This window comes from Emydura macquarii, unplaced genomic scaffold (assembly GCF_026122565.2).
Source record: "Emydura macquarii macquarii isolate MOO-44397 ecotype Brisbane River unplaced genomic scaffold, CSIRO-AGI_Emac_v2 contig_2676, whole genome shotgun sequence".
Taxonomy (NCBI): Eukaryota; Metazoa; Chordata; order Testudines; family Chelidae; genus Emydura; species Emydura macquarii.
Window position 1 is genome coordinate 39,002,319 of NW_027132813.1, and position 26,257 is coordinate 39,028,575.

At 40.7% G+C, this 26,257-nt stretch overlaps 1 protein-coding gene across 1 annotated transcript; it reads right to left on the minus strand.

Annotated features, from left to right (window-relative positions):
- Positions 1–558: 558 nt before the first annotated feature.
- Positions 559–25,861, minus strand: RAB1A (RAB1A, member RAS oncogene family). Its single transcript, XM_067565261.1, has 6 exons — positions 25,640–25,861; positions 14,579–14,651; positions 11,349–11,444; positions 7,286–7,381; positions 3,013–3,144; positions 559–2,679 (listed from the first exon to the last, which is right to left on the minus strand). Exons 1-6 carry the CDS (start codon positions 25,660–25,662, stop codon positions 2,482–2,484), a joined length of 618 nt encoding a protein of 205 aa, XP_067421362.1. The 5' UTR covers positions 25,663–25,861; the 3' UTR covers positions 559–2,481.
- Positions 25,862–26,257: the final 396 nt, after the last annotated feature.

Below are 26,257 nucleotides of genomic sequence, written 5' to 3' on the forward strand. Positions count from 1 at the left end.
CACAGGTCACCGTAAGCTCTTCCAAACTCAGAATGGCTAGTTGCAGGCAAAGGAATTTAATGTTAATAAAGTTAAGGAGCTGGTAACTGCACTGGCTTTGAAGGAAGAGTTAAGTTCTGATTATCTTAAAAGATAGCCATGAACATTTTCTCATCCAGCAAACATCACTAGAGGGCATTGAGGCAGTATAGCACACTAGGCAAAAACACTTTTGTTGACCACTACAGCTATTTGAGCAGCTGGCTGCTAAAAGGATACAGCTATTGCTTATGGTCTCTCTTGCAGCCTAAGGTGGGTGGCTGCCACACAACTAGAATAGCATGGCTGTAGCTTTGGTTTCTAAGAGACCTATTTCCTCCTGCTGGTGTTTAAATGGCAGCCTCCTACAGTTTGGACAGGTGGATTCTACTGTTCCTCACCCCTCATTGACGCTCTCTGGGGCAGGGAGAATAGTCAGATCTTTCATAGCATGCACAAATGCACCACCACATGAATACAAAGTTTACTGCAGAGTGACTTAGCAAAACACCAAATAAGACTTAATGGTGTAGCCAAAGTTGATTTTGCAAGACTTTTATTACTATATATGAATAGGGTTTTGGATTGCATTGAGCAGGCAGCTTGACATTTAGAAATAAATGCATTCACTTGTGTGGCAGTTTCATTTATAAAGTGTTTTTTTTCCTTCAATGAGCATCCTCCTTCAGAACACTGCCCATTTCCTGGTTTCATTAACAGTGATCAATATACAACTACCCACAATTCCTGCTTTTTAAAAGAGCAAGTCACCTTACATTAGTCTGACTTGATCTAACAAGCATGTATCTATAATACAAAGTATATCAACTGAGTTTCTCTGATGGAAAAGTTCAACTTATTTCAGTCATATGACAATACTATTAATACATGGTACCAAAATAAGTGTTATGATTGCCTGTTCACTGGACAGTTTGTTCTGTTGCCTCAGAATTAGTTTCGCATATTTGCACCAGTTTGTTTTAGTTTGCATCCCACCAGTTATATTTTGCAGTTATGAGGGTGTATTTTACCCCCACAGGAATGTCTACATGGTCATTTTAAATATGAGTTATATTTACAAAGTAAACTGAACATCACAGTTCTAGATAAAGCTCAACACCTTTATAGGAAAGGTTACAGACAGCTTCCTGTAACTTTAACTAGATGTCAGGCACTAATGATTTGATTAGTTCTTCTGTACAAAGATCAGTTCATGTGCGTTAGGTTTTAATTGACTCCACTACTGTATTTCAAAGTTTGTTTTCCAATTAGTTCCATTATTTGAGGTACAATTTTTTAGTGGCTTCTTACTGACCCTTTGACTGTTTTAGTGTCACTTCATTTTCATTATTCAATTCTGCACAAGGCATCAGGAGGATAACTAAATTGTTGCACTAAGTTTATTAAATAAAGTCAAAACAGTATTTGATTAAAATATGGAAGTAACAGTATATAGAAAAGACATGACATACTGGCAGAGTTACATCACCTTGATTTGTTAGTTAAGTCATTCACGTTAGGAAAAATGTTTTCCACCTCTACTACAGAGCAAAGTAGACAAGAATTTCTGAATGAAGTTCAGAAATAAATTAAAGTTCATAGACTAAGACAGGGAAAAATACTGTACCTTCAGAATGCATTATGCTTCCATGAACATTAGTCTCTTTGATTGTGTTCAAAGTACAGCATATATGCCTGAAGGATTATAACTCAGTCTTTTAGGCCCTAGTTACATATTGTGGGAAGGGTGATCTACTGGAGGATCTAAAGTGCCATTACTGCACATGATACATTTTGGGCACAATGCAAGCTTAGTTTCCCTTAGCCATAAGAATTAAGACAATATTTATCACCATACAGTTTGATATTACTTCCAATAAGTACAATATTTATTAAACATTTCTTCTGTTTGTTACATATTGTGCAACAAATTACAATATTCTGCAGCCACAAATTATATGCAGAGTATGAAGAAACTATTAATCAGATAGTGTAATCTTTCCATTTATAACTCTACAAGAAAGAACTAGCAAATCAGATCTTACATATAACATCTTACTAAACTTTATGCATGGAAAGTGACAGACACTGTTGTGCTGTTTGATACAAAATGGCTGAACTTCATCTTCAGAAGACTAAACCCAACATCTAAACATGCCAATATAAACAAAAAATATATTCTAACCAACCACAGGAAACAGTCTGGTATCAGGAAAAGCAACAAGGATTACACACATTTATAAACCAGCACACAAAGGTTTAAAACAGTTCTGAAAATGAAGTCAGCTGTCTTGAGTCAAGGGAATAAAAAAAAGTCAGTATTGACCATTTACAATCTCTGACCTTTGTGGAGACGGTAAGAATCTGTTGTAGTGCAGCTACATACAGTACAATTCAGGCAATTTTTTCACTTGGGTTCAGATTGCAAATTCATTGTTGAGAGACAAAAGGGGGAGGCAAATTTTAGCAGCAACCTCCACTAGACTGCTTGACTGGAGTGCTCTGAATTTTAACATTGGACTTTTCTGCACCACCAGCTGTAGCTCCAGGACCCATTCGTTTTTTAATCTCAGCAGCCATGGTCATGAAAGACTGTTCTACATTTGTTGCATTCTTTGCACTGGTTTCCAAAAATGGAATTCCAAGGGAATCTGCAAATTCCTGTGAATTGAGAAATAGCAAAGAGTAAGTCTCAATACTTGCTAAAAGAAAGCTCAGGATTCACCTGAATTACTTTAAATTACAAATGGATTGTATGAACATGCAGGAATTACTACTGGTTCAAAACATGATCCTGTCCCCACAGCACAATCCCTAAATTTGTGCACATGCACTTTGTAGCCCTCAGACACAGCAGGATTCGCATGGTCTAGCAGCAGCACATTTGAGGAGTAATAGAAGTTCTATGAATTATCTACTTAAGTAGGATGCATTCAAGGGTTCAGTTTTGGTAACACATTTGTGACTGGATCATGAATAAGACAGTTGACGTACCTTTGCTGTTGTATAGTCTACTACTTTCTTTGTGGTCAGATCACATTTGTTCCCTACCAACAACTTGTTAACATTTTCACTGGCATAACGGTCTATTTCTTGCAGCCACTGTTTTACATTATTGAAGGACTCCTAAAAGATAAAAGATTATTTTAAGTATTCCTCTCCAAGAAACCAATGCCATTCAATGTTATTCAGAAATCAAGAGCCTTGGCAAGTGCACTATTGAAAAGTCATCATGTGCATATCCAGAGTGTCTGTTTTAGATGCTTTGCAGATATTTACCTCCTTGCTATTAAGCAAAAATGCTAGCATGGAAACATGCGTCTACAAGTGTAGGAATCTACATAGTGTACTTAGACCTTCAGAAAGCCTTTGACAAGGTTCCTCAGCAAAGGCTCTTGTCCATGACTGCTTAGTTTAATTAAGATGGAAGGTCCTTTCATGGGTCAGTAATTGGTTAAAAGATAGGAAAGAGGGTAAGAATAGGTGCTCTGTTATGAAAACAGACAGGTAATAGAGGGTCCCCACAAGGATCTGTACTGGCACCTGAGCTGCTCAGCGTATTCATGTGTGATCAGGAAAAGGGGTGAACAGTGAGGTTGCAAAATTTGCAGGCAATACAAAATTACTTGATTGTAGTTTGCTTTGGACTTCACTAAGACATACAAAGATCTCACTAAACAGGGTGAAAAAATGGCAGATAAAATTCAATATTAATAAGTACAAAGTAATGCACATTAGCAAAAATAATCCTAACTACACATACAAAACGATAGTTTAAATTAGCAGTTACCACTCAAGAAAGAATTTGCAGTCATTGTGGATAACTCCCTGAAAAACATCCACTCAATGTTCAGCAGCAGTCAAAAGAGCTAACAGAATATTAGGAACAATTAGGGAAGGGATAGAAAATAAGACAAAATATAATGCTGCCATATAAATCCACAGTATGCCCACATCTTGAATACTATGTGCAGTTCTGGTCACCTTTCATCAAAAAAAGATATTGGAATTGGAAAACTGCAGAAGAGGGCAACCAAAATTAGGGGTATGAAACAGCTTTCACATGAGGAGAGATTAAAAAGATGGGGACTCTTCACCATAGGAAAGAGATGATTAAGGGGGAATGTGATAGAGGTTTATAAAACCATAAATGGTATGTGTGTTATTTATCCCTTCACATAATACAATAACTAGGGGGGTCACCTGATGACCTCTGGTATCTGAAAGAAGGAAAGGACATACTTCACATACCAGTCAACCTGTGAAACTTGTTGCCATGGGATGTTGTGAAGGCCAAAAGTAAAACTGGGTTCAAAAAAGAATTTGATAAGCTCAGAGGATAGATCCATCAGTGGCTATTAGCCAAGATGGTCAGGGAAATAAACGCCATGCTCCAAGTACCCCTGAGCCTCCGACTGCCAGAAGCTATGAATGGACCACTCAAAGTTGGCCTGGTCTGTCCATTCCCTCTGAAGCATCTGGCCACTGTCAGAAAACCATATATGGTTTAGAACAGGGGTCCCCAAGCTATGGGCCGCATCCAGCCTGCCAACACATTTTGACCAGCCTGCTCCCCACTCCCGGCCCCGCCCCTCTCTCATGGGCACAGCACACCATTCCCAGCCCCAACCATATGGCTGCCACCCTTTCCCCCCCCGCTCCTTCCCATGTGACATAGGCCCAGCGCTCTGGCCAGGAGTCCTTCCCGGCCCCAAGCAGCACCATGAAGTGGCCACTTCCCCCTCCTAGCTCAGCCCCTTCTTTGCACCTCTCCCCCACATGACATGGGCCTAGCCACTTCTGACTCACCATAAAAGCAAGACTGGGTGGTGTGGCCCTCACAGCTGAAAGTTTGGGGACCCCTGGTCTAGAAGGACCATGATCTGACCCAGTGTGGCTTTTCTTGTTTTCCCAATCCCGCACTAGCATATGCCAGTTCCTCTGGCCTGGCCCTACCACTTTCCTCAGCCCTAAAAAAAAAGATTGGGGCTGCAGATCTTCAGTATTATCCCAAGCCTTATGGAGGCCTCTAGTACACCCATCCACAAAACCTTCCTCCTGGCTCTTTCTTCTAGCCATGTATTGGGGATCAATGAGCGCTTCCTTCCCCAGGTGCTCCCCAGCTCTGCACAGGAGCCTGGACTCCCCAAGCAGCTGGGAAACATGTTTGAGCTATCAAAGCAGAACATAGGGGAACTGCCCATATGTCAAGTACTATCAGATACCAGTGTAAGCAAAATGAAAGGATGCTTATTCACCTTTGTAAAAAACAGACAAAAACACTGGACTACTACAGTCAAATACATTGACGAGTGAGTTTTGAGTTGTTCCTTTAGGGCAAGCTTCAGAGAATGCTATTTTGCACTCAGTACTGAGGAACAGTACACTGTTCAGTTAACTGGGCTCATGTCTATCCTCAGCTGTCCTTCCCAAGAAAAAACCTACAAGCCATGCCATTGTAGTGTTAGAGGTTCCTATTCATTTAGGAGATCGAAGTAAATCCTGCATCACTGAAGATTCTCAGCTAGCTTTCATTTCAGAAGGAACATACAACAGCATGACAGCTCCCACCCTGGGAGCACCCAATAGTTAAACTGCGGTAGTAGGGTTTGACTACGCCAAACGAAGCTTGAGTACATATGGAATAAAGCAGGAGCATTTACCTGGAAATTAGAAGTTTTCCTTCAGTTTAAGTTAAAGTGTAAGTAGTTTTAACCCTTTCATGCTGGTGCCTGTTCCTGATGCCAACTACCAGTACATTTTGAAGTGTCCATGGCTCAGCTGCCTGCCAGTTTTGTTGAAAGGAAAGTTTTTCCCATCTCCACCCCACACTCCTCCGCCAACTTGAAGACCAGAGGAATCAGCCATAACTAAAGGCCTTGTGTGAACAAAAAATTCCTGTAGTATAGGCAAGTTATGCCGGCATATAGCCACTGCTGTAATTAAACTACTGTAGTAGTTCCTCACTGACACAAGGAGCATAGTGGAGCACGTTCACACTGCCAGCTCCTGCACTGACACAGGGAGCAGTGAGCTGTGGGTAGCTATCCCACTGTCCAAGTGCATGTGGGGTGCACAATGGCTCATGGGCCAGGGACAGCATCACATGAAGGTTTCTGAGCCCCATCGGTCCATGGGCATCCTACTAGATTGACAGCCGCTTTTCAACTGCCCTGTCAGTCAAACTGACATTGCTGAACACAAAACAAGAAGCCCACAAAGTGGGTGTTGGGGGACTGGGTGTTTGTTGGGGGACTGGGTGTTCAGAAGCAGCCAGAAGCAGCCAATCCTGAGGCAGAAGCTGGTGCACTGACAGCTGGTGTCCCCCCATCCTCCCCATTCCAGCTCAGCAGAGACCTGTACAGTGCCAAGGGGGAGGTGGTCACCCTGACATCAGACCCCACCTCCCTCCCTGACTCTGCACAGGGCATCAGCAGTCTGTCCCCCCACCCCCTCCCCAGCAGCAGCTTGCACTGCCTGCCATATGAAAGCAGGATTGATTCCCTCAAAGTTGTCCCACAGCCTCATCTTGCCACAGAATCAGGAGAATGATCCACCCCCTCCCCTGTAGTCCAGGCAGGATTGCATTTCCTGCCAGGAGCTGGCATGCTCAGCTGGGCAGTACCGCCTGAGCTTCCCACAGTGAGCAATTTCAAAGCTTCCTGGGGCTTTGAAAGGGGTGGGGCACATGCCTGTGTAGCTGGAATGCAGGGTAGTGCAGCAGAGTTCGACACAATGAAGCAGAACAGTCAGAGTGGGTATTGTGGGATAGCTCCTGGAGCCCAGTTACAGCACACACTTTCTACGTGGATGCTTTGTCACTAACTTTGCCACAAAAAGGTGGTTTTATTTTGATGCCAAAGCAGGGGAGTTATGTTGCCCGGAGGGGGGAGAGGGGGACGGCCCCCCGCACATTGTAGTGTGTACACCACCATTTTGTCACCAAAAGCTGACTTTTGTCAACAACAAAAAGAACTCTAGTGTAGACCAGCCCTAAGTCAGAAAAAGCTAAAAAGCTTGAAGTTGTGTCTAACACATTTTTGTGTAATACTGGTATTGTCTGGAGAAAACTGATCAGTTAAAGATATTCAGCAAGTGACCAGATTATTTTTAGCATTTAGAAATACCAATTCATAGTCCATAAGGTGTCGGAGCATAATTCAGGAGCCAAATAAATCCACATCTAAAAACTGACTTTGTATGCATATTGCTCTAAGTTGTTTCTCAAAGTGTAAAGCACTACACAAGTGTCTCATTTAGACCTTACCTGGTCTGTAACATCATACACAACTATGATGCCATGGGCTCCTCTGTAGTAACTGGAGGTGATTGTTCGAAATCTCTCTTGGCCTGCTGTGTCCCACTACAAAGTGAAATAATTAAGACAGTTAGAAGACTAAACAAAGGTGCAACTGTACCAGACAGTAAAGTTAAATCCTTTAACCAGATGTAAAATCAGTCTGATGGCCTCACATCTGACGCTCCCCTATTATACAGTCAGTTGGAGTAGAAACATCCCTTCAGATACCCTCAAATAAGACAAGTCAGTCATTTTACCACTGCATCACAAGACAGCCTACACAATAACTGTTCACTGAGCATGAATCTTGTCACGTATTTTAGAACTTCAGTGAGATGAAGCAGCCTCCCCACATATAAGATACTGTGATAGCACAAGACTAGAATAATCCCTGCAAGTCCTTAACAATACTGCTGCAAGTAGATAAGAAGCTTTCGTCTACCTCACTCCCTTCTCCTACACTGACAATGCTAACTAGGCATCCTTTTCCCCTCTTAAGAAACTGAAAGTAGGGACAGCCAAAAGAAATGCACATCACTCAAAGCTACTAGACATACAATGTTGTGAAAAAATATTAAAGGCAATCAACTTTTAGGCCACAGATCACACTTGCAGCAGTATCTCAGATACATCCAACTAGAACTACTCCTGTCCCACCAGTCCACTCAAAAGTGGCTTGTCAAGCCTTTTGTTTCCCAGATGCAAGATACTTAAGTGTTAAAACTGAATGCCTTTGAGTCACAGGCAAGGCTGGAAAGCAGGTGGAAACTAGTTTAAAGCCAATTTCTATCCTACTGGATCAAGGGCTTGCTACTGGAGGCAGCTGCAGTCATGTTAAGCTACTTCACAAAATCCTTGTCCATATTAGACAAGACAACCATTGCTGACTGTTTCAGCAGAGGTGCAGCCGAATTGCAAGAGTACCCCAAAATAAGTTGGCTGAAATGATGCTGAACAAACAGCTGTCAAAACGTCTGACTTAACTGTATCAACTATGGCAGACACCCCTTGGGCTATAAGGGGATTGTTCCACCACAATCCCTTTGTCACCTAGGCTGATAAGAGCAGCTGCCCATAGATAGCCATAACTTCCCTGATGCAGGGTGCATATTTACCTGGGGCAGCTGCTGTTCCACAGTAGCCCCAGTTTCAGGGGGGGGGGGCGGGGGGAGAGAAGAAGAAGATATATGTCAGGAGAAGGAGGGGACAAAACCAAGACAGTCCTGTGCCCCCAGTAAGGCAAGAGCTGACCTAAACTGCACAAAGGGAAGCACCAGCCTCTGAGAAAGGGAAGTGTAAGCCCTTGTGCCCCTCAGTGCATGGGCAAGATAGCCCCTTTTCAGCAACAGTTTTACTAATACAGATAAGATCTTAATCTCAACTTTTGATTCTCTCAAGAGTTTTCATAGTGGCAAATCCACTTGTCTAAGTGTATTAGTCACTAACTCTTTAGCAAGCCTTCTACAAAGAACTTTGTACAGGTAGCATATGAAAATTATAAAAATACCACCTATAATTGTTTTATTTTCATCTTCTGACCTTAAGTGGCTAGAATGTTTCCAGCAGACACCTACTCTTACTAGAAAAGGAGGTTCTAGATTTAAGTTTCTTCCCCATAAAGTATTTTTGCTTAGCACTGATGCAATACTTCCACTTCAAAATTTAAGATCAGCAACATTAGGAGTTCCCATATCATAGTAGTAATATCCCCTTTATTGCAGAGTAATATATCAATGCACTTACATTAATTCAGTTTGGAAAGTCACTACCCCCTGCCTATTGGCACTTCGAGAACACAGACCACAGTGCAAAGAAAATATGCTATAGATAGTCCAGACATGTCAAGATCTGGAATATTCCTAATGGAATATTCCAAACCCAATTTTTGGTTCTCATCCCAATAGACTATGGGCATTTACATTACAGACTGCTGAAGTCATCCAAAATAATTACTCAATTACCACCATTTATTAGCCTTACCTCCCCACACCATATTGTTATGGTAGCCATTAAATACCTTGCTAGACTGATCATCCTTGACTTGTCCTAAACTGGACAAGAAAAATTTTGTAGTCCGAGCTTTCCACTGAGAACTGGCTCTATTCCAGGAACCAAAAACCAAACCAGCTTGTAAGTGTTGCAACAACAGGAAGAAAAACCATGTTTCCTGACAGACAGTTGCAGGCCATTCAGGGATTTAAAGATAGAATGCTGCAATTTTTACTCAAATGAGTGGCTAGTACAAAGCATGTGCTATGTGCCAACAGAGGCAAAACACATTTGAGACAGGCTGCTGCATCTGCCCCAAATGGTCCTTGAAGACCACCCAGAATCTTCAATTCTAAACAATGTGCAATATAGTTTTACCTTAGCTAGATTACTGTAATTATGGCAGAGTCTAAGTCAGCATGGAGAAGCTGTAGTTTGGCAGAATCAAGAAGTGTAATTTACACACATCACTGGATATAAGACAGGTCTTTTGGAGTGTAATACCTCCTCACTCAAGGACTAAGTCTATTAGACAAGATGAAAGATACCTGTACCCCATGCCTATACAATTCACACTGGTATATCTTCACTTCTACACCCTGCCAAATAAAATTCTGTACCCACCCCTCACCGTCTTTATGCAGTAGTTAACCTTGTCCTTAGGCACCCAGTAAATGCAGGTCTTCGACCTCCTCCCTCTGCACCTTCCCAGGAGTTATAGCTTTCCTTCCCTTCTCCTCCTGAAGAATCAGTAGCATATGAGCCATTCTGCTCCTTGCCTCTCCCTCCGAGAGGAGGGGATAGCAACTCCCTTAATCTACTCTGCAAAGTTTCTACTTTGCCTAGGCAAGCTGCTTTTTCAAACCCCAACACACTTCAAAGAGAGGCCATTTTTGCTCTTGGTGCTAAGTAAAGAAGGCTTTTACACAAAAGGCACATTTAGTCAACTACTGCTAGATACAAACTTGTGGTAGTTCTATTTTGGTGGACATCCACTGGCAACAGTATGTCCTGAGGTCTACCTACTTAGTTTCATGTACCCAAGTCCAAGTAATAACTCCATGCTACAAATATGGGTAACCTGTGTCCGTTTCCCTGTTTTACAGTGCTTTGCTTTGAGATCTAAAGATAAAGAACCCTGTAAAGATTAAGTGTTAATACTACATCCTCAAGTCTGTTTCAGCAAACTCAAGGTGTAGGTTTAATCCAAACATTCTTGCTAGCTGAAAGAAAGAATTTAGTATTAAGAATGTTAGCTACACAGGTTAAGAGTGTTTACATTCCTCAAGTGTTCAAGCTGAACCTCCCAATTCACATCTTGCACTATGAGGCTTAGTTGTACACTAAGGATCAGTTACACAAACACTAAAAAAGTTGAGGTTGCTGCATTTAAGAGTATCAGCAAAGAATGTGTATGTACTGGGCAATTTATATTCAATAGTTTGAAGTTAGTGCCATTTGCACAGATAGCAAAGATAATTACTATAAAGCTGTTCCTCACAACATAAGGTAGATTGTCAGGCTATTTTGGGCATTAAGAGATCTGTATCCGAATCTGCATTCGTTAAATGCAGGTGTCCACCATTCTTTAACCATCTTGATATTAGATTTAGCTAAAGTGTTTTCCTTATGCTTTATTTTTGTTCATAATCTAAGCAATTGGCAACTGTATGGTGGTGTTTAACCTTTCAACTCAGAAGACATTGTTCAACCTAAAAACTCTACAAGCATTGTAATAAGCACAGGCGGACAATCCTCTCAAGAGCTAGGTGAGGTATTCTCAGAAATCTTGAGGCTGAGAGTCAAAAGTAGTTCCTCAAGCACAACATGATTGCTTACAAACCTGCCAATACTATGCAAGTTGGTTTTCAAAAAAATAGTTCACACTTCCTTATGGAAACTTTTTTTTTTTTTTTATTATTAAACTAGGTATAAAAAAAAGTATACACTTTGCCAGATCTAAAAAGTCACCCATTAAGCAGAATTTACATGGATTACCATTAAAAGCCTATGAGTATTATCAGAATTAAGACATACTTACTATTTGAAGTTTGATTGTTTTCCCATCTAGCTCTATAGTTCTGATTTTAAAATCCACACCAATTGTGCTGATGTAACTTTCTGTGTATGTGTCATCCTACAACCAGATAAAAGTGAATTTTATGATCATACACCAATGAAATCTTAACTCTCTCCTGTAGGAATATCAGATACCTATGGTGAAGAAACAATCAAGCCGGATACATTACTTCATAAAATGCCTGAATTCTATTATAACGTACATTATGTTCTTTGGGGTGGGAACTTTGTACAGTGCCTAGCACAATGGGACCATGAACAAGGCCCCCTCAACACTACCAGCATATAAAATTTTTACCTACAGGTACTTAAATCATTTCCAAAAATGGAAGTAAGTCCAACTGACAGATTTGGGAGCCTATATTTCATTGAGTCAATGGGACTTAGGTACTCAATTAACTTTTGGAAGTTTTCCTAGTCTCATTAAATTAAGAAATGGAGAATCCTAAAAGCAGTGTAAACACCATTCTATTAGGATCTCTTTCTGAATACTGAAGTTGGTTTTTAACAGCTCTTGTTTAGGAGTCACTTCAGGGTACTCAGAAATAAGATTTGTTTTATTTAATGCATCTAGATGAAGCTTTGTGGAATTTAGGAGTTAAAATGGCACAACTCTAACAAGAACATTAGCATCTTTCAAACCAGTTTCCCATTTCACATCCAAAGGGTTTTTCCTTTCAAGGTATATTTGCCTACAGACAGCTTCTCCTGCACATTCTGCACTTGACATCCAAATCTTCTGTTGCACTACAGATGGCTGGTGTGGAAAGAATTAAGTTAATGGAGGACAGTGACTTGGGAAACCGAAGCTGAACTCTTAAAGCAGAAATATTTTATGTATGTGTTCAACCTTAAGTGATGAAAATGGGAAGGGGAATGGTGAAGTGCGGCACAAGCAAAAAACTGTAAATTTGTTGCATCCCAACTGTTATTTCTTGATTACCAACACTCCAACTATAGAATACAAATCCAAAGTAACCAAGGGAAGGGAAGGGATGAAGCTAGATAGCAAGCAGTCTTTTGATCTAGGGATGCATGGAGGGAGAAAGCATACCAATACAGAAGTGTACTCACAACCCCTTCCTTCAAGTTAAGGCATACTAAAAAGTCCTGTCACTTGTGCCCTTTTTAAAGTTTGATACTGCATTTAATTCATCTGGAGACTTGGTGTTGAGCCATTTAGGTGACAAAAAGCAAAAATTAAAAAGTTTAAAAGAGGTCTGAATCACAATTTAGCCAACAAGTTGAAAAAGAAGCAGATGTAAATTAATGCTAAACAATTCACCCATTTGTAAAGCAAGAGAACCAATTTCACATTTCCTAAAAGACTGCTACTTTAAAATAAAGGGCTTCCCATCTGGCTCTCCAGTTTGGTGGGATTATTCCCTTTACTTATAAGTTGAAAGAGTCTTTGCAGCAACACCGTTGATCCATATGTTGTGTCAGATCTTTGCCCTCAAGAAGATTCCATTTGACTAAATCTCTCTATATCTATATATAGAGTAGAAGTTAAAAAATCCAGGATAAATATCAAATGGAAACTTACAAGAGAACTTAGATTACTCCAAGAGGATTTTGTTGCATCTTAGCTTCATTTGCTGCTGTGTCTCAGTATATTAGGTATTTTGCTTGAATTGGCCTCACTACCCTGAACTCTAGCTTTATGCACATAAATTGACTTAAGCTAGGCAATTGTGGAGAACTATCCATTCGTCAATGACATGGAAACCTTAGGATAGGCTTTTGCATGTTTCAATTAGACAGTGAAAGGCTCTGAACTTCAAATGTTTTGGCATGGACACTAGCATAAAGTCAATGAAGTGGGTATGAGCTTAAGGCAAGAATACAGTAGAGAAATACAGGCCCTAGCTTTAGTGGTCTGTGCCTATTCTATTCCTTGGACATTGTGGCAACTGCCCCAGTCTTCCAGATACCAAATAAGACTTTGCATCAGAAAGTCTCAGCTTTCCTAATGCTAACTAAATACACCAAAAACCCTGATTTCTGAGCCATCATTCTGAGGCCGAGCCAGTGTATACTAGCTAGGTGTTTTATCCTTTTTAATGCAGATAGAAATACCAGAAACACCGATTGCACTGCTCCCCCACAGTGTTAATGAAAGTGAAGTTAGTGTCCTTTCCTTAAGGAAAGGGAGTCCTATAGGGGGAGGATCAGAAGATCTCAAGTATGCATGCATTTTAGGGCTATTCAACGAAAATTGTCCAAACAGCTCAACCAACTCTTCCAGGCATCAAGTCAGTCACACCCAGAAGATTTACCCTACTGTGTGAGTATGTGAAGCATGATCTGCTACAACTTGTAGCTAGACTGGTAGATAAAACAGAAGCTGTCATAAGGCAGAAAGGCAGACTCCTACCAGGTTTAAGACCAACTTTTGCCAAGGATGTGGTACAAGACTAATTACACAGAAGCTCCAGAAGTGGACATCCCATCTTTTCTTGGCCTGTGGATAATTCACTATTTCACAGCTCTGCTATATACCCAACAGGTTCTAAATTCTGTTAAGGCTGAAGAAATACAAAACCTGTATTTTCTTCTAGGGACAAAGATGCAGCTATGTCAAGTTTTAAGGTATTAGTAACAAACTTGAAAACATATTTTAAAACACTTAGTCTTATCAAAACATAGAATTTATATTAACGTGATGTTTGTGGATGGCTATACATGGACATAAAAAGTAACTTTAAGGTTAAGTGTCCAAGCGTAAATTTGTATTGCCATACAAATAAAGGAAGATGTGACCTTAGATTGCTGTGGTACTATTGCCTTTACTGGCAAGTTGCTTGATTTCTAATGATTGTTCAGTTGTTTCCTTTGTGAATGCAACCTTAACACAAAAACTGTGTCTGGCAGAGCACCTGTTTTCTCAAGTGAAAAGTAGAGCAGATCAACCAGCTACTTCGTTTTAAATTATAGCTAAATTTGATTTATTCAGTTCTTACCCATTCATAAGTCATTGTGATAGAACAATTCAATTAGCTATACTGAAGACATAGGAAGAGGAGAATAAGCAAAGTACCCTCTTGGACCATTCATCTTCCCTTGGCATAACAGCTCCTGGTAAGTTAAGTATCAGTCCCCTCAAATGGCAAGATCTCACCTACATCAATTGCTTGAATACAACTTTTTATATCATTGACAAAATAGCTTTGAAAACATGACTGAACTTACTGCAAACCTAAGTAGAAGGCAAGACTTCCCAACACCAGAGTCTCCAATCAGAAGTAGCTTGAATAAATAGTCACTGTAAAGAGAAAGATATGCTGTTAGTATTTATATACCACTGAAATTTAAATTTGATATTTGAAGAACATGAATTACTCATACCAGATATATCGGTGTAATATAATTTCAAAGAAATAGAAATTTGCTACTGTTACTGCCAGGAAATAGGAGTATCTTTGCTCCCTCACAAGATTACTATTCAGTTTATTTACAGTTTTGTACAGTATACTTGATGTATACAGAAGTAAAACCTGACATGTTGAAATGGAAGAAGTATGTTCTTTAGACATACAGTACCCATGTGATGTTTTGTCATGAGAAAGTAATGTATTTGACTTGTCAGTGCATAAAGGAGAATAAGGTCTTGTTAAAACAAATCCTATCACTATTGATGGTCAGTATACTTATGTTTCCAAACTAGAATAAATTCTCAAAAAGGATGGCTTTGTTATTCTAGTACCAACTGTACTAAGGCAGAGTAGACTAGCAAAAAAGTCTGTAAAGAATTTAATATTAACCTGATTGCTCCTAAGATCTGAGGGCAAACTCAAGCAAACCTTACACCAAAATACCTGCTCAGAGCAGAAGAATTAAAAGCTGGAAACGGATAGTCTTCTCTAAATTACTAAGTAAAAAAGGTTTGATTCCATCTCCTTTCCTAGATCAGTACAATATACCTATTCAATGCCAAAACAGAATTTGTGCCTTCTAAAGTTTGCTCAATGACACCCTTTTTGCTAAAAAAAACTGAACAGTCATTCAGAAATTGTAATGGATTTTTGTTTAACTGGCTGAAGTCTGTCTTTAAAGCTCAGAAAGAAGGCTAACAGTACAGTGTGCAACTCAATTTGCTATAGCAATCACTGAAATGTAAGTGATCATATTGTCAGTGTCTTACTGAAGACAAAGTATTTGATAAAAATGACAGGAGAGTATCTATTCCATCTCATGTTGCCTTCTAGTTTAGACAGAGAAGTTTACTTTTTGGAGCAGCCTAGAGTTAATGTCACATTGAACGTCTTTTGGAACATGAAAATTTGTGGTTTGCCAGTAAAGCAATCAACCATGAACTCTTTACTCTGACTCTTGTTAGCTTAGTATATTAGGTCAGATCAGACAATTTATTAGTGAAAGAACACAGCCACCAGAGTGACAAGTATGGAATTTGGAATTAATACTGCTGTAAGGCATTTGTACTTTTGGAATCAGCAATATTAAGGATTCAAACTTGAGAAACCAAATTAACTACAGTTTGTAAGTTTTAAAAAGGTATTTTGACTTAGTACTTCATTATAAAAAAAACTTACAAGCTGATGCCAATGTTGCTATACTGAAGCTTGTTTGTTAGTGGCAGCTGTTAGGTATTCAACAAAAAGTTAAAGCCTTGAGTTCTTAGATTTCTCCCTTCAGCAAAGGATCCAAGATACCATTCTATTTGTTTAAATAAAGCGTCACCTTAAAGAGCAATGAAGGTTCTATTTCATTAATACTAACAGTCTAAGTCTATTGATCCAAATTTAAGTTAATCGTAACTCAAGACAAGTAGGACAGTGTACTACTACTAAAAAGATAAGCTTATGCACAACTTGTGCTTTGCACTGTAGGACACATGCATTGTACTGAAGAGTAGCATTTTGTTCTCTCCTGAACAGCAGTCTATACTGACAAACTCCCCATTTTAAATCTACAATCCTGAAAGTTATAGGGTCAGTGGCATATAACTATAGTTTGGGTCACATTCGGCAGTGATTTTCAAATACCTATTTGAGTGCCTAAAGTGTTTGATAGCATCATGAGCAGGATAGGTCTTCATTTCTTATCTCTGGTACATCTGAAGCTGTATGTTGGTCATTTCTATCTGTCAGAGTGTACAGTATTTTAAAATATTCTTTTCCAGACACCAGAAAAGTCTCAAATGGTGCCTCCATGTAAGTCGGTCTCATCAAAAGTAGCCAAATATATAACAGTGTGGGAAATATAATGAGACATTTTGACAATTACACTTAAACATCTTTATCAACTATTTAAAATACTAAGATTTCTCCGCTACAAAAATCTGATGCTGGTGTCAGGGAATTTGTACTAAAGTTAAACGCTACAGCAAATAGCATAACTACAAGTTACAATCTGCAACATCTACTTGTGAAAAAAATTGCTCCATACTAAGATAACAAAACTTACCACAAGTGATACACATGTAGTTTGCTTCATATTGCAATGATGTATTATAACAGCCTAAACTACAGGTAATGACTTGCAAAAACCAGACGGTATTTATACTGCAATATAAATTGAATGGATATTCAGCTTAGTCATACTCTTCACACCAGTGCTTGAACAATCCACTTGCTCAGAAGATATTCCTGCCCATTCAGGGAAAGTGCCATCAACTTCAGTAGAATCCAAGCATTCACTTAAACATAACAGCCTTCCAAACATCAGTTTAAACAGATGCATCACTATTTCTAGCCACTTTCCTCATCTGTCTACCTTCCCTCTGCATTTCCTTCCTTGCAGTATCCCTAGACCTTCCCACCATTTGTGGGCTGTTTTCCAACCCAAATCTCCATTTCACCTGCTGAATGGATAAGCAGTAAGAATACTATTAACACTAGTAAGATCTGGGTCTCATTATACTTTAAAGTTAGTATTCCAACCTGATCAATAGAAGAGAAAAAAACAGACACCCCATGAAGCACAACAAAAGTATTCTCTTACCACCACCACCACCACCACTCGAGCATGGTTAAGAGGATAGGGCATGAACAGGTTCTCCAGAATCAGAAGCTGCTTTGTCTGATTACATAGCTCTCTCCTCTCCCAAAAGCTTACAATGTGTCTGTAAAGTGTAATACAATGGGACCCTAATCTCAGTGCTGAGAAACAAGCAAAGAATCACATGAGATGGATTCCATCAATATTTACAAGTCAATCAATTTACAATGGAAACCGCCTATTAAAGGATTACCTACAGCTGACTGAAGACTGCAACTACTCTAGATTGATTCTGCAACACAGTAAGTCTATTCTAGGAAAAAAGGTAAGCAAGTTACTGTAGTATCAAGTTATGTTGTCTACCCTCACTGGGGTAGGGAGAGCAGCATTCTTACCTTCTTTATAGCCATCAGCTTGAGGAAACAAGCATTACTCTAACTATATACAAGAGGCTATACTACCTTGTAAATTATTTTCCTGCCTCTGGCAGCTTGAAGCTGACCACGCATTCATTTAGCCACAAGAGTTTCACAATAGAAATGACATCTGGAATCTGCTCAAGTAGGCAAATCAAGGACAGTCAACTTTCCATTAGCTTGGCTGACACTACCTTTATTAATTCCCTCAGTACTGCCCATCAGCTGGACACCAGTTACCTGAAAGTAGATTAGACATTTCCCTCCATTTCCCACATCTGGAAAGAGCCCTAGACAAAACCCAAAACTAGGATCCCCCCCAATTTTGCTGTCTCTGGCTGTTTAGAAAACAACTTTGGCACTAGCCAGGAATTAGCAAGTATGATGGATACAAAGCCTTAATCCAGCTTCTGTCTTTTCTATTATTTAATAAAAAACTGGTCATTCCAAAGCCAATTTAGACATATGAGCAGGGGTAGTTTGCCCTTTTAAAGGTTTAGCTTCTATGACATATTTACCAAGCACAAACAGATTTGATTAACAGATCCCAAAAGTCTCCATATTTGTAATTTTGGGAGACAAGACTTTGAATAGAGGTTTTTAGATCAGCAAAGTAGAAGTTTACAGTTCCAGGGTTCTCAGCATTTTGTATGTCATCTGCCAAGTCATGTGTACATAAGAGATAGAGAGATAAATAATAAAAATCCCAGGCAATTTGGAAGTGGAGACAAGTAACCCAAGCAGACTCTAATTAAGGTTTTTACAGAGTGAAAGTTCTGTTTCAACTGCAAAATCTGATTTATCTAAAGCACTGGATTACTGGAAATGTGACTATTAGCTATTGTATCCTGCTTAGGGCTAGCATGCAGACCATAAAATGGTCACTGCACCTTTAAATTCTGTTCCTACTCCAAGACAAGGACTTAGATATTTTAAAGAGAAAACATGAATCCATGAGTTTGTTTCAATGTTTACTTGTATCAGTCCTGTTGCTCTGAACCTCTGCCTTTCCTTCCAGCCTTCCCAACAATTCTGCCTCATGCTCCATCAAAACAAGATGAACATGCAAAAAAAATCAGGCAGGCAGGCATCTGAAGGTAGCTGTGCTGACAGAAGTGCAGCTACCAGCAAGAAATTTGGAGCAGAGAGGCAGGTAGTTTTAGTCAGGATGACATCGACAACGTACATGATTAGCGGCCCATTATTTGTTCTCTGGCCATAAAGGGTCAGGCCTTCATGCCCCTATAGTCAAAGAGCCTTGCTGTAAGCCAAGAGGAAAAAACAGTAACCAAGTGAAATTTGAGACTACTCAACAGCTTAACTGAGAAACTCTGGAGCAGTTCTGCTCATTTCTAATTTAGACTGACCAGTAGAGTAAACTGAGCCATGCAGTGGTTTTTTCCTCTACAGAGCCAGCAAGATACTTCTAGTAACACACAAGCTAGTATTTTGATATTACTGTCTTGAAAAAATCTTTTGTAAGATTTGAGCGCAGAATAGCTTATAGTTAAGACTCTGAAAGATTTTTTTCCTAGTGAAGACAAGGCCATAGTGTGTGTTAATCTTCTTAGCACCTGTTAGTTAACATATAACAAGTTAAAAGCCAAGTGAAGACAAGGCAACTGTAAAATTAATGTGTTAGCAGGCAGAGGTAAATTAAGCTCCAGTGTTTACCTTGACTTGCTAACAGCCTTGCCTTCACCAGGATCTTTCCTCATGTTAGTTACCAAATGTTAAGATGGCCAGGATAGACTGCACACAGTATCAAAAACTCCTTTAAAAATGCCTCTATCTTACATGCTGGCATTCATGATCAACCATAGAGGTCTATGAAATTCTATATATATATTTTAATAGCTTTTTGCAGGTCATAATGCTGCTCTCAAATTTGGACAGGCCACCACCCCATAACGGGGTGGCCAGGCCAAACCTGAGTGGTGCTGTGATCCTATGTGCCAGGTCTCAACTGCCAGAGTAGTAAGCCAGGTCCAACCTTGTGGGACGGTACTGCAGCTGCAGGGTGAGTTTACTGTTTTTATAAGTTGTGTTTTATTTTCTATTTGTGAAAAACAAGGGGCTGCAGTCATCAGGAATGGGAAAGAACAAAGGTTTTTTGGGCAACTTCATCTGTGCATTCCTGTATCTTGTAGTGCCTGAAACTAACCTTTCGCTTTTGTCAGGCTAGTTTCTATTTCATAATATATGTTTTCCCTCTTTAGTTTATATTAACTGAGTCAGGGCTGGTGTTGGTTTTTATCTACTACAGAAGGAGAAGTCTTAAGGGATGTAGACTGGAGCCTTAAGGCATGATTTTTTTTTTTTTTTTTAAATTGAAGAGAGGCTGTGCCCCCCCAAAATACATTTTGAAGGAATTAGTATCACCATGGAAGAGAGAATGTTACCAGTGCCAAGGGTTTTCCTTACAGATAAGTGCCCAAACCTGGAAAATTTATCAAACCAAACTTTATCAAAAGAAAGATGGCATTTGTTGATCTATCATGATGCGACTCATGTTGAAGGAATTTGGAGTACGATGTAAATTTGCAGTTTGCCCATGCTCGAATAAGATATTAAATTAGCACGGTAGGGCACCTGAAGAGCCTCTTCCTTGTATGCTGGAGGAAGATGAGCAACGAAATCCTAGCACACTAGAGTAAAATGTTTGGTTGTCAGATCTTGTTTGATTTTGGGCTAAACCATCTTGCTTGAATATCTGCATTTATCAGCACTACACTGAATTTCTTTACATAAAGAGGACCGATGGATTATGTGGTACTCCGTAGCTTAACCTGTACATAATGCATTCATGTAGTTACGGATAGCCAGATAACTGCTCCTTATGTAGTTGCTGCATAGTTGTGTTCTGTAATTTAAGTGTTCTTGAAAGTTAAGTCTAGTCCTTATGGTTGAAAGAACCACTGAATATAAGTGGATATAATGCTGTCAGCAGACATCCTGAAGCAGCTGGGAAGTGCTAACTCCTCCCAGTCATTCTGATGGAGAGTTAACAGTGAACCTGGATTCAGCGTTAGTTATTTCACTGCTGGACATTAGCTAGACAGGCTGCTGTGACTGTCCATGGTAGGATATTACAAGTTGCAGAGTGGAGTGCAGCAGGGCAGCTCCATGTCAAAGGATTACTAGGCTGACAGGAACAAGGCTTTTGAATCCTCCTTACCTTACGGCTAATCTCCCCCTGCCAAAAAGATGAGGGGAAGGAGATGCTGACCTTCCCAGTGTCCAAAAACCACAGTTGCATCCTCAATAGCAAAAAAACTGCAAGGCTGCTTCAAAGGTTTCCCTATCCAACTTCTGACAGCATTTTCAAAGCCACTATACATTTCTACTATAAAAATAATCCAGCACACTGGAAGTTTTGGTTCAGAACTGCATTTAATATCTAACTAATGATTAATATACTGGTACTATACATTTTCATATTTGATTAATTAAAAGCCTCTGAATAAAGTTTTACCAGGATCTGCCATCAGCTTTCCAGTTTGCCACCGGGTTCCAGAAATCAGGGGGTCTAGCAGGCCATAAGGAATCTTCTGGTGATTGGCTGGCAGGAACCTTGGGAAACATGTTTGGGGACATGGAGGAACAGAGCACCCCACTCATATGCCTTTCAAGAGCTCATTCAAGAGTTGTGCGCGCTTCAGTAGCAACAAATGGGGTACTGAGGAACAACAAAGTAGACTATGGACTTCTGATCAGTCTCCATCTGTTTTCACCCATCACATGCACAAAGATGTGTAAGTAGGGCCCTTTGGTCCTTCCATACTTAAACTGACAGACCAAGACAGTTGGGAAGGAAGGGTTGAGATCACTGGTGTATAAGACGTGAAGGTTTGTCTACATCAGTTTTGCAACACAACAGGAGTATTCCTGTCCAAATAAATTAAGGGCATACTGGCTAACCGCATGGTTTTAACCCTAATGCAGACAGAACATAAAGGATAAACTAGTCTGATGTAAGAACAAAATTGATAATCTAGTGGAAATCTGTTGTGTCCTGATTTTAAATGCTTCTTAGCTTTTGTAGCCCAGTGTTATAGAAAGACTAGATGGGTTCTTTGGGATAGACACCTACTGCAATCCCAAAAAATCTCAAGATTCTTTATTCTGCTATCAAACTTTGACTAGGATAGTTCTCTTTTATAGTCTTAAGCAGCTCTGATTTTACTTATGTAATGTAAAAGATACTGTATTCTGAAAGATCTGGTACCATTAGTTTTACCAGGCAGCAAGAGAAGAGCTGCACTGTTTAGAAGTACAACAAGTTGAAGAAATGACAATCGCATTTAAAGATAAAAAGTGCAGCTGAGTCAACTCATGATTGATTAAAGTTATTCATTGCAATCCAACAGTAATGGAAAACCCACAATATTTACACTTGAAACAATTTCCCTACACTGGAGAAAGCAGCATTCTTCTATTTGCAAGATTACCTGCTTGTGCAGACCTGAAATTCAGTAATAGAAAGAACTTGCTTGAAAATTAAGATAAATTTTAGGATGAACCATTTTCATAAGAGGATAAAAAAGTAAAGAGTCTAAGTTTTAAAGAGTATCAAGAAGCTTCATAGAAGGAAAGTAATAAGTAAAGAATTTCTCACCATGGCTTAGTTAAAATCACCAGAATATGCACTTTAGAAGTCCAGAAAGGCATTTAACTCTCATGATGTAAAAGCTGTATTTCCTGTAAGCGATGTGCTTTAATCTTTTCCTTGAGTCAGGCATTCACAGACTGGGTACTTTCTAATTTAAGTGTAGCATTGGTTTGGTCACTTTGGAACTCAATGGAAATAGTTTATTCTCCAAAGAAGAGTATACACCCAGTGACAGGATGAAGTGTTAAATCTTGAACTAATTTTATGATAAAATAAGACTAAGGAAGGATATGATCTCTTGCATCCCATCCCTCTTCATCAGTGACAAGCTCTGAATAGTACAAAAAAGCCAGCATTACCTAAACTAAATTGCACATTCGTACAAGCTTGTTCCATACTGAAGCTAGTTTTCCTAACATTAAATTCCAGTTTCTCAAACTGAAGTATGCAACATTGCATTTTGAGTCTCTTAGTTAGACATGCTATTCTTCTGAAAGGGTAGGTTTACATCCACATTGTTACATACAGGTCTGTCAACAACTGCTACTACAACCGGAACAAAACCAAGAATGAAAATAGTATATTTACACACATCATTCCCTTCAAGAAACACATTACTCAAACATTTAACATAGAGATCTTGCATTATGGAAAGTTTCTGGCCACTAGCCTCACAGTAACACAGATCATTCATTCGAGGAAATTTTCCTGTTTGTTTTGTTTGCTTACTTGCCAACTTGTAAAATTTAGCAATTCTCAGAGGGTCTCCTAGTCACTGGGAACTAGTTATATTAAGAGGACATTTATGTGTAAGTTTTGTTTCATCTGAAAACAGTCTGCACAGGTACTTCTCATCTGAGATGTAAGGAGCCTACAGTAAAAAAACCTGCTACCCCACTTTTGTTAAATATTACAACATTTTAGTCAAGTGTTCCTAAATTTCTCCAATAGTTGGTATTACTTACAAGCTTTCATTATAGCATTTGCTCAAGCTCACTTGATCTTGTAGGTAGCTTTCCAGATTACTGAATATTTCAGAAAGTCAAATGATTGTGAAAGTGCTTTGATAATCCATAAATTTTTACATTCACTGATCATACTTAACCATTACTTTGTTTGAGAAGTGTTTTTGCTGAAACCACACTAAAACTTTTGTTAAATAATCCTAACAAGAGCAAAGCTAGTCAGCTTCATAGAAACAAGACAAACATCCTAGTTTGTCTTGAATCCCAAGATTAAACTTAACCCAGAAGCAATCTACTCTTGAATTTGGGGGTTAAATTAATTCTCTTCCAGCAATGATTTAGCCTTCGAAGGATTTTTACCATTTACCAGGTGATCTCTAAAGTTAGTCTCATTTCAAGGCTGCTTTCAATTAAACAGCACAAAAACCAAGACCGTGATCATATGTCAAGTAAGGAACTCAAAAGCCACTGCCACATACAGTAGTAGTCACTCACTGTGGAAGAGCAAATCTTTAGAGTATTAAAAGTCATTTCTGGATTTACTGATATTTTTACTAAGAAATATCCAGAAATAGCCAATAAACTAAGTCCACATCTGAATCACCCTTGCATTCCAATATCCAAACATTGCAGTTTTTATTATCTCAAGATGAAACACAAGTAGAAAGCCAGAACAAAAGTAAAGGATTTTTACCAGAGCTTGCTTTAACATTTTTCTTTTAAACCAAGCCCCTTTAATTATAAGCACTGATCCCCTTCTCTTGTACACCAGAAAATTGAGAAAGCAAAATAAGATTTATTGTCCCTGACTTTAAGAGGTAGCAAAGTCACACTACTCTTAGCAATCAGCAGCAGCATCCTGGCAATAGTAAATTGAAACCTCACTCAGCTCTACCCCCAAAGTTAAAAAAATAAACTTAAAACCTAAGGTGATCAAATACAAGTGTCACTCAGATTGTAGTGGTACTATTTTTAACTAGTATAAAATATTTTCCATTCATAAATGCATGTACCTCCAGTTCAAAGGCTTCACCTATAGGAATATTTCACTATCAGCCACAGCATTGCAAAATCTACATAAGCAAGAATGTGTTTTGCAAGAGCCATGTGACACACACATGACTTGCAGCTAAAAATGAAGGCTGGACTTCTGAATGTTAAATTGTCAACAGCAAGTGGACAGAAAGATCCACTTTCACAACAACTGAAAAATCCTTGCCAACAGTAAGGGCTCAGAAAGATCCACTTTCACAACAACTGAAAAATCCTTGGGTCCCCTTCCTCTCCAAGGGAAACTTACTATTTTAGGGACCAAACAAGCCTTCATAGAGACTTAAGCACAACAGTGAGATTTAAAAAAAAAAGTCACATTAAGTTCTTCCCTCTCCTACAATGGTTACCTGAATGAAAATTAAAAATGAAGTTTACTATACATGTTTGGTTAACTGCTTCTCAGTTTGGTGGAGAAAATATCATTAATTTTTCATGACAAGTCACAAAACCTCCGCATTCCCCATCTGTGACCACTGCCATGTGTAACCCAAACTCCCCATAGAGAACATAAAAGGTCACATTGCTTTCTCTTTTCATTCAGCCTAGTTGTGCCTTTTTTCAGTTACATTTTGTACTGAGCAAAATCCACTTGAAAGGCTGAATGGAAGAGGTGATCACTGCTAATAACCAATCAAAACGGACTGGAGTTTGCCAGGGCTGTACACAAATTGCTCCTGGTGTCGAACCGGTTGCAGTGAGCCCAGCCGGTGACCTCAGATCCCCCTCCTCCCTTCCACCCCCTTGCAGACCCCAGTGACCTACACCCTCTCTGTTCAGACACAGGAGACGGTGCCGTGCCGTGCCCCTCCCAGGCAGACAGGTCAAGTTTCCTACCAAAAAACCTGCAGCCAAGCCCGCAAGCGAATCAGGTGCTCGGTGCCAGTCACGCCGGCTGGAGGACACCGCCACCCGGCGCTTACACAGCCCGAGATACCCCTCGGCCCCATGTCGCCTCCCCTCAGCCCTTACTCCCACCCTCCTCCCTATCGGCCCCCACCCCCTCCTCACTACGACACCTAGCCCCCCTCCCCCAGCCCAACCTGCCTCCACCTCTCCCAGCCCCGCATCCCAGTCCCGGCCCCGGCTCGCACCGCCCCTTGCCGGGAGGCGGACACAAAGGGGGGCCCGCTCCCCCCATCACCCGCCTGCCCCCACCCGCCTCACAGCGGCGGCGGCCTCCTCCCCCCCCCCGCGTCTCCCCCTCCCCCCCGGGCGAGCGCCCCCCGCCGCGCCGGCCCCCACTCACTATTCGGGATTCATGCTGGACATGTCAGTGGGGACCCCGCGGCCTCTGGAGAACGAGCTGGCTCTGAGGAGCGGCGGCGGCCAGACCCCCCCAGCGGGAGCTCCGCAGATGCAGGCGTCCGACGGGGCAGCGGACGCAGCAGCTTCTCCCCGCTCCCCTCGCAGGCGGCAGCCTCCGCTCCGAGCTCCTCAACCCAAAATGGCTGCCAGCCCCGAACCAGGAAACAGGGAAACCTCTCCCTAAGGGGGGTTTACATGGTGGGAGGGCAGCGGCGGGGGACGCTGGGAAAGCGAGTTCCCGGCCACGGGGCCTCCTCCTGACATCCCGCGGAGCCTTCGACGGGCAGGAACTCGCTTTCCCGGCAACGACCGCGCCGCGGGTGGCACATGCGCAGTCCCCAGCCTTTCTTTTCTCTCCCCGGTTGACTCTGCTTTGCTGTGCCGGCCGTGGATTGGCTGCGAGCGAGCCGGCCGGGTAACGTCAGCCGTGAGACGTGGCAGCTCGGGCGACTCACTGACCGGACGGAAAGGAGAGGGCGTGGCTGCGTTGTGGCAGGGATGGGAGGGGCGGGGCGGGGCGGGGCGAGGGGAAAGGTTTGGAGCGTGGGGCGGGGCCGCA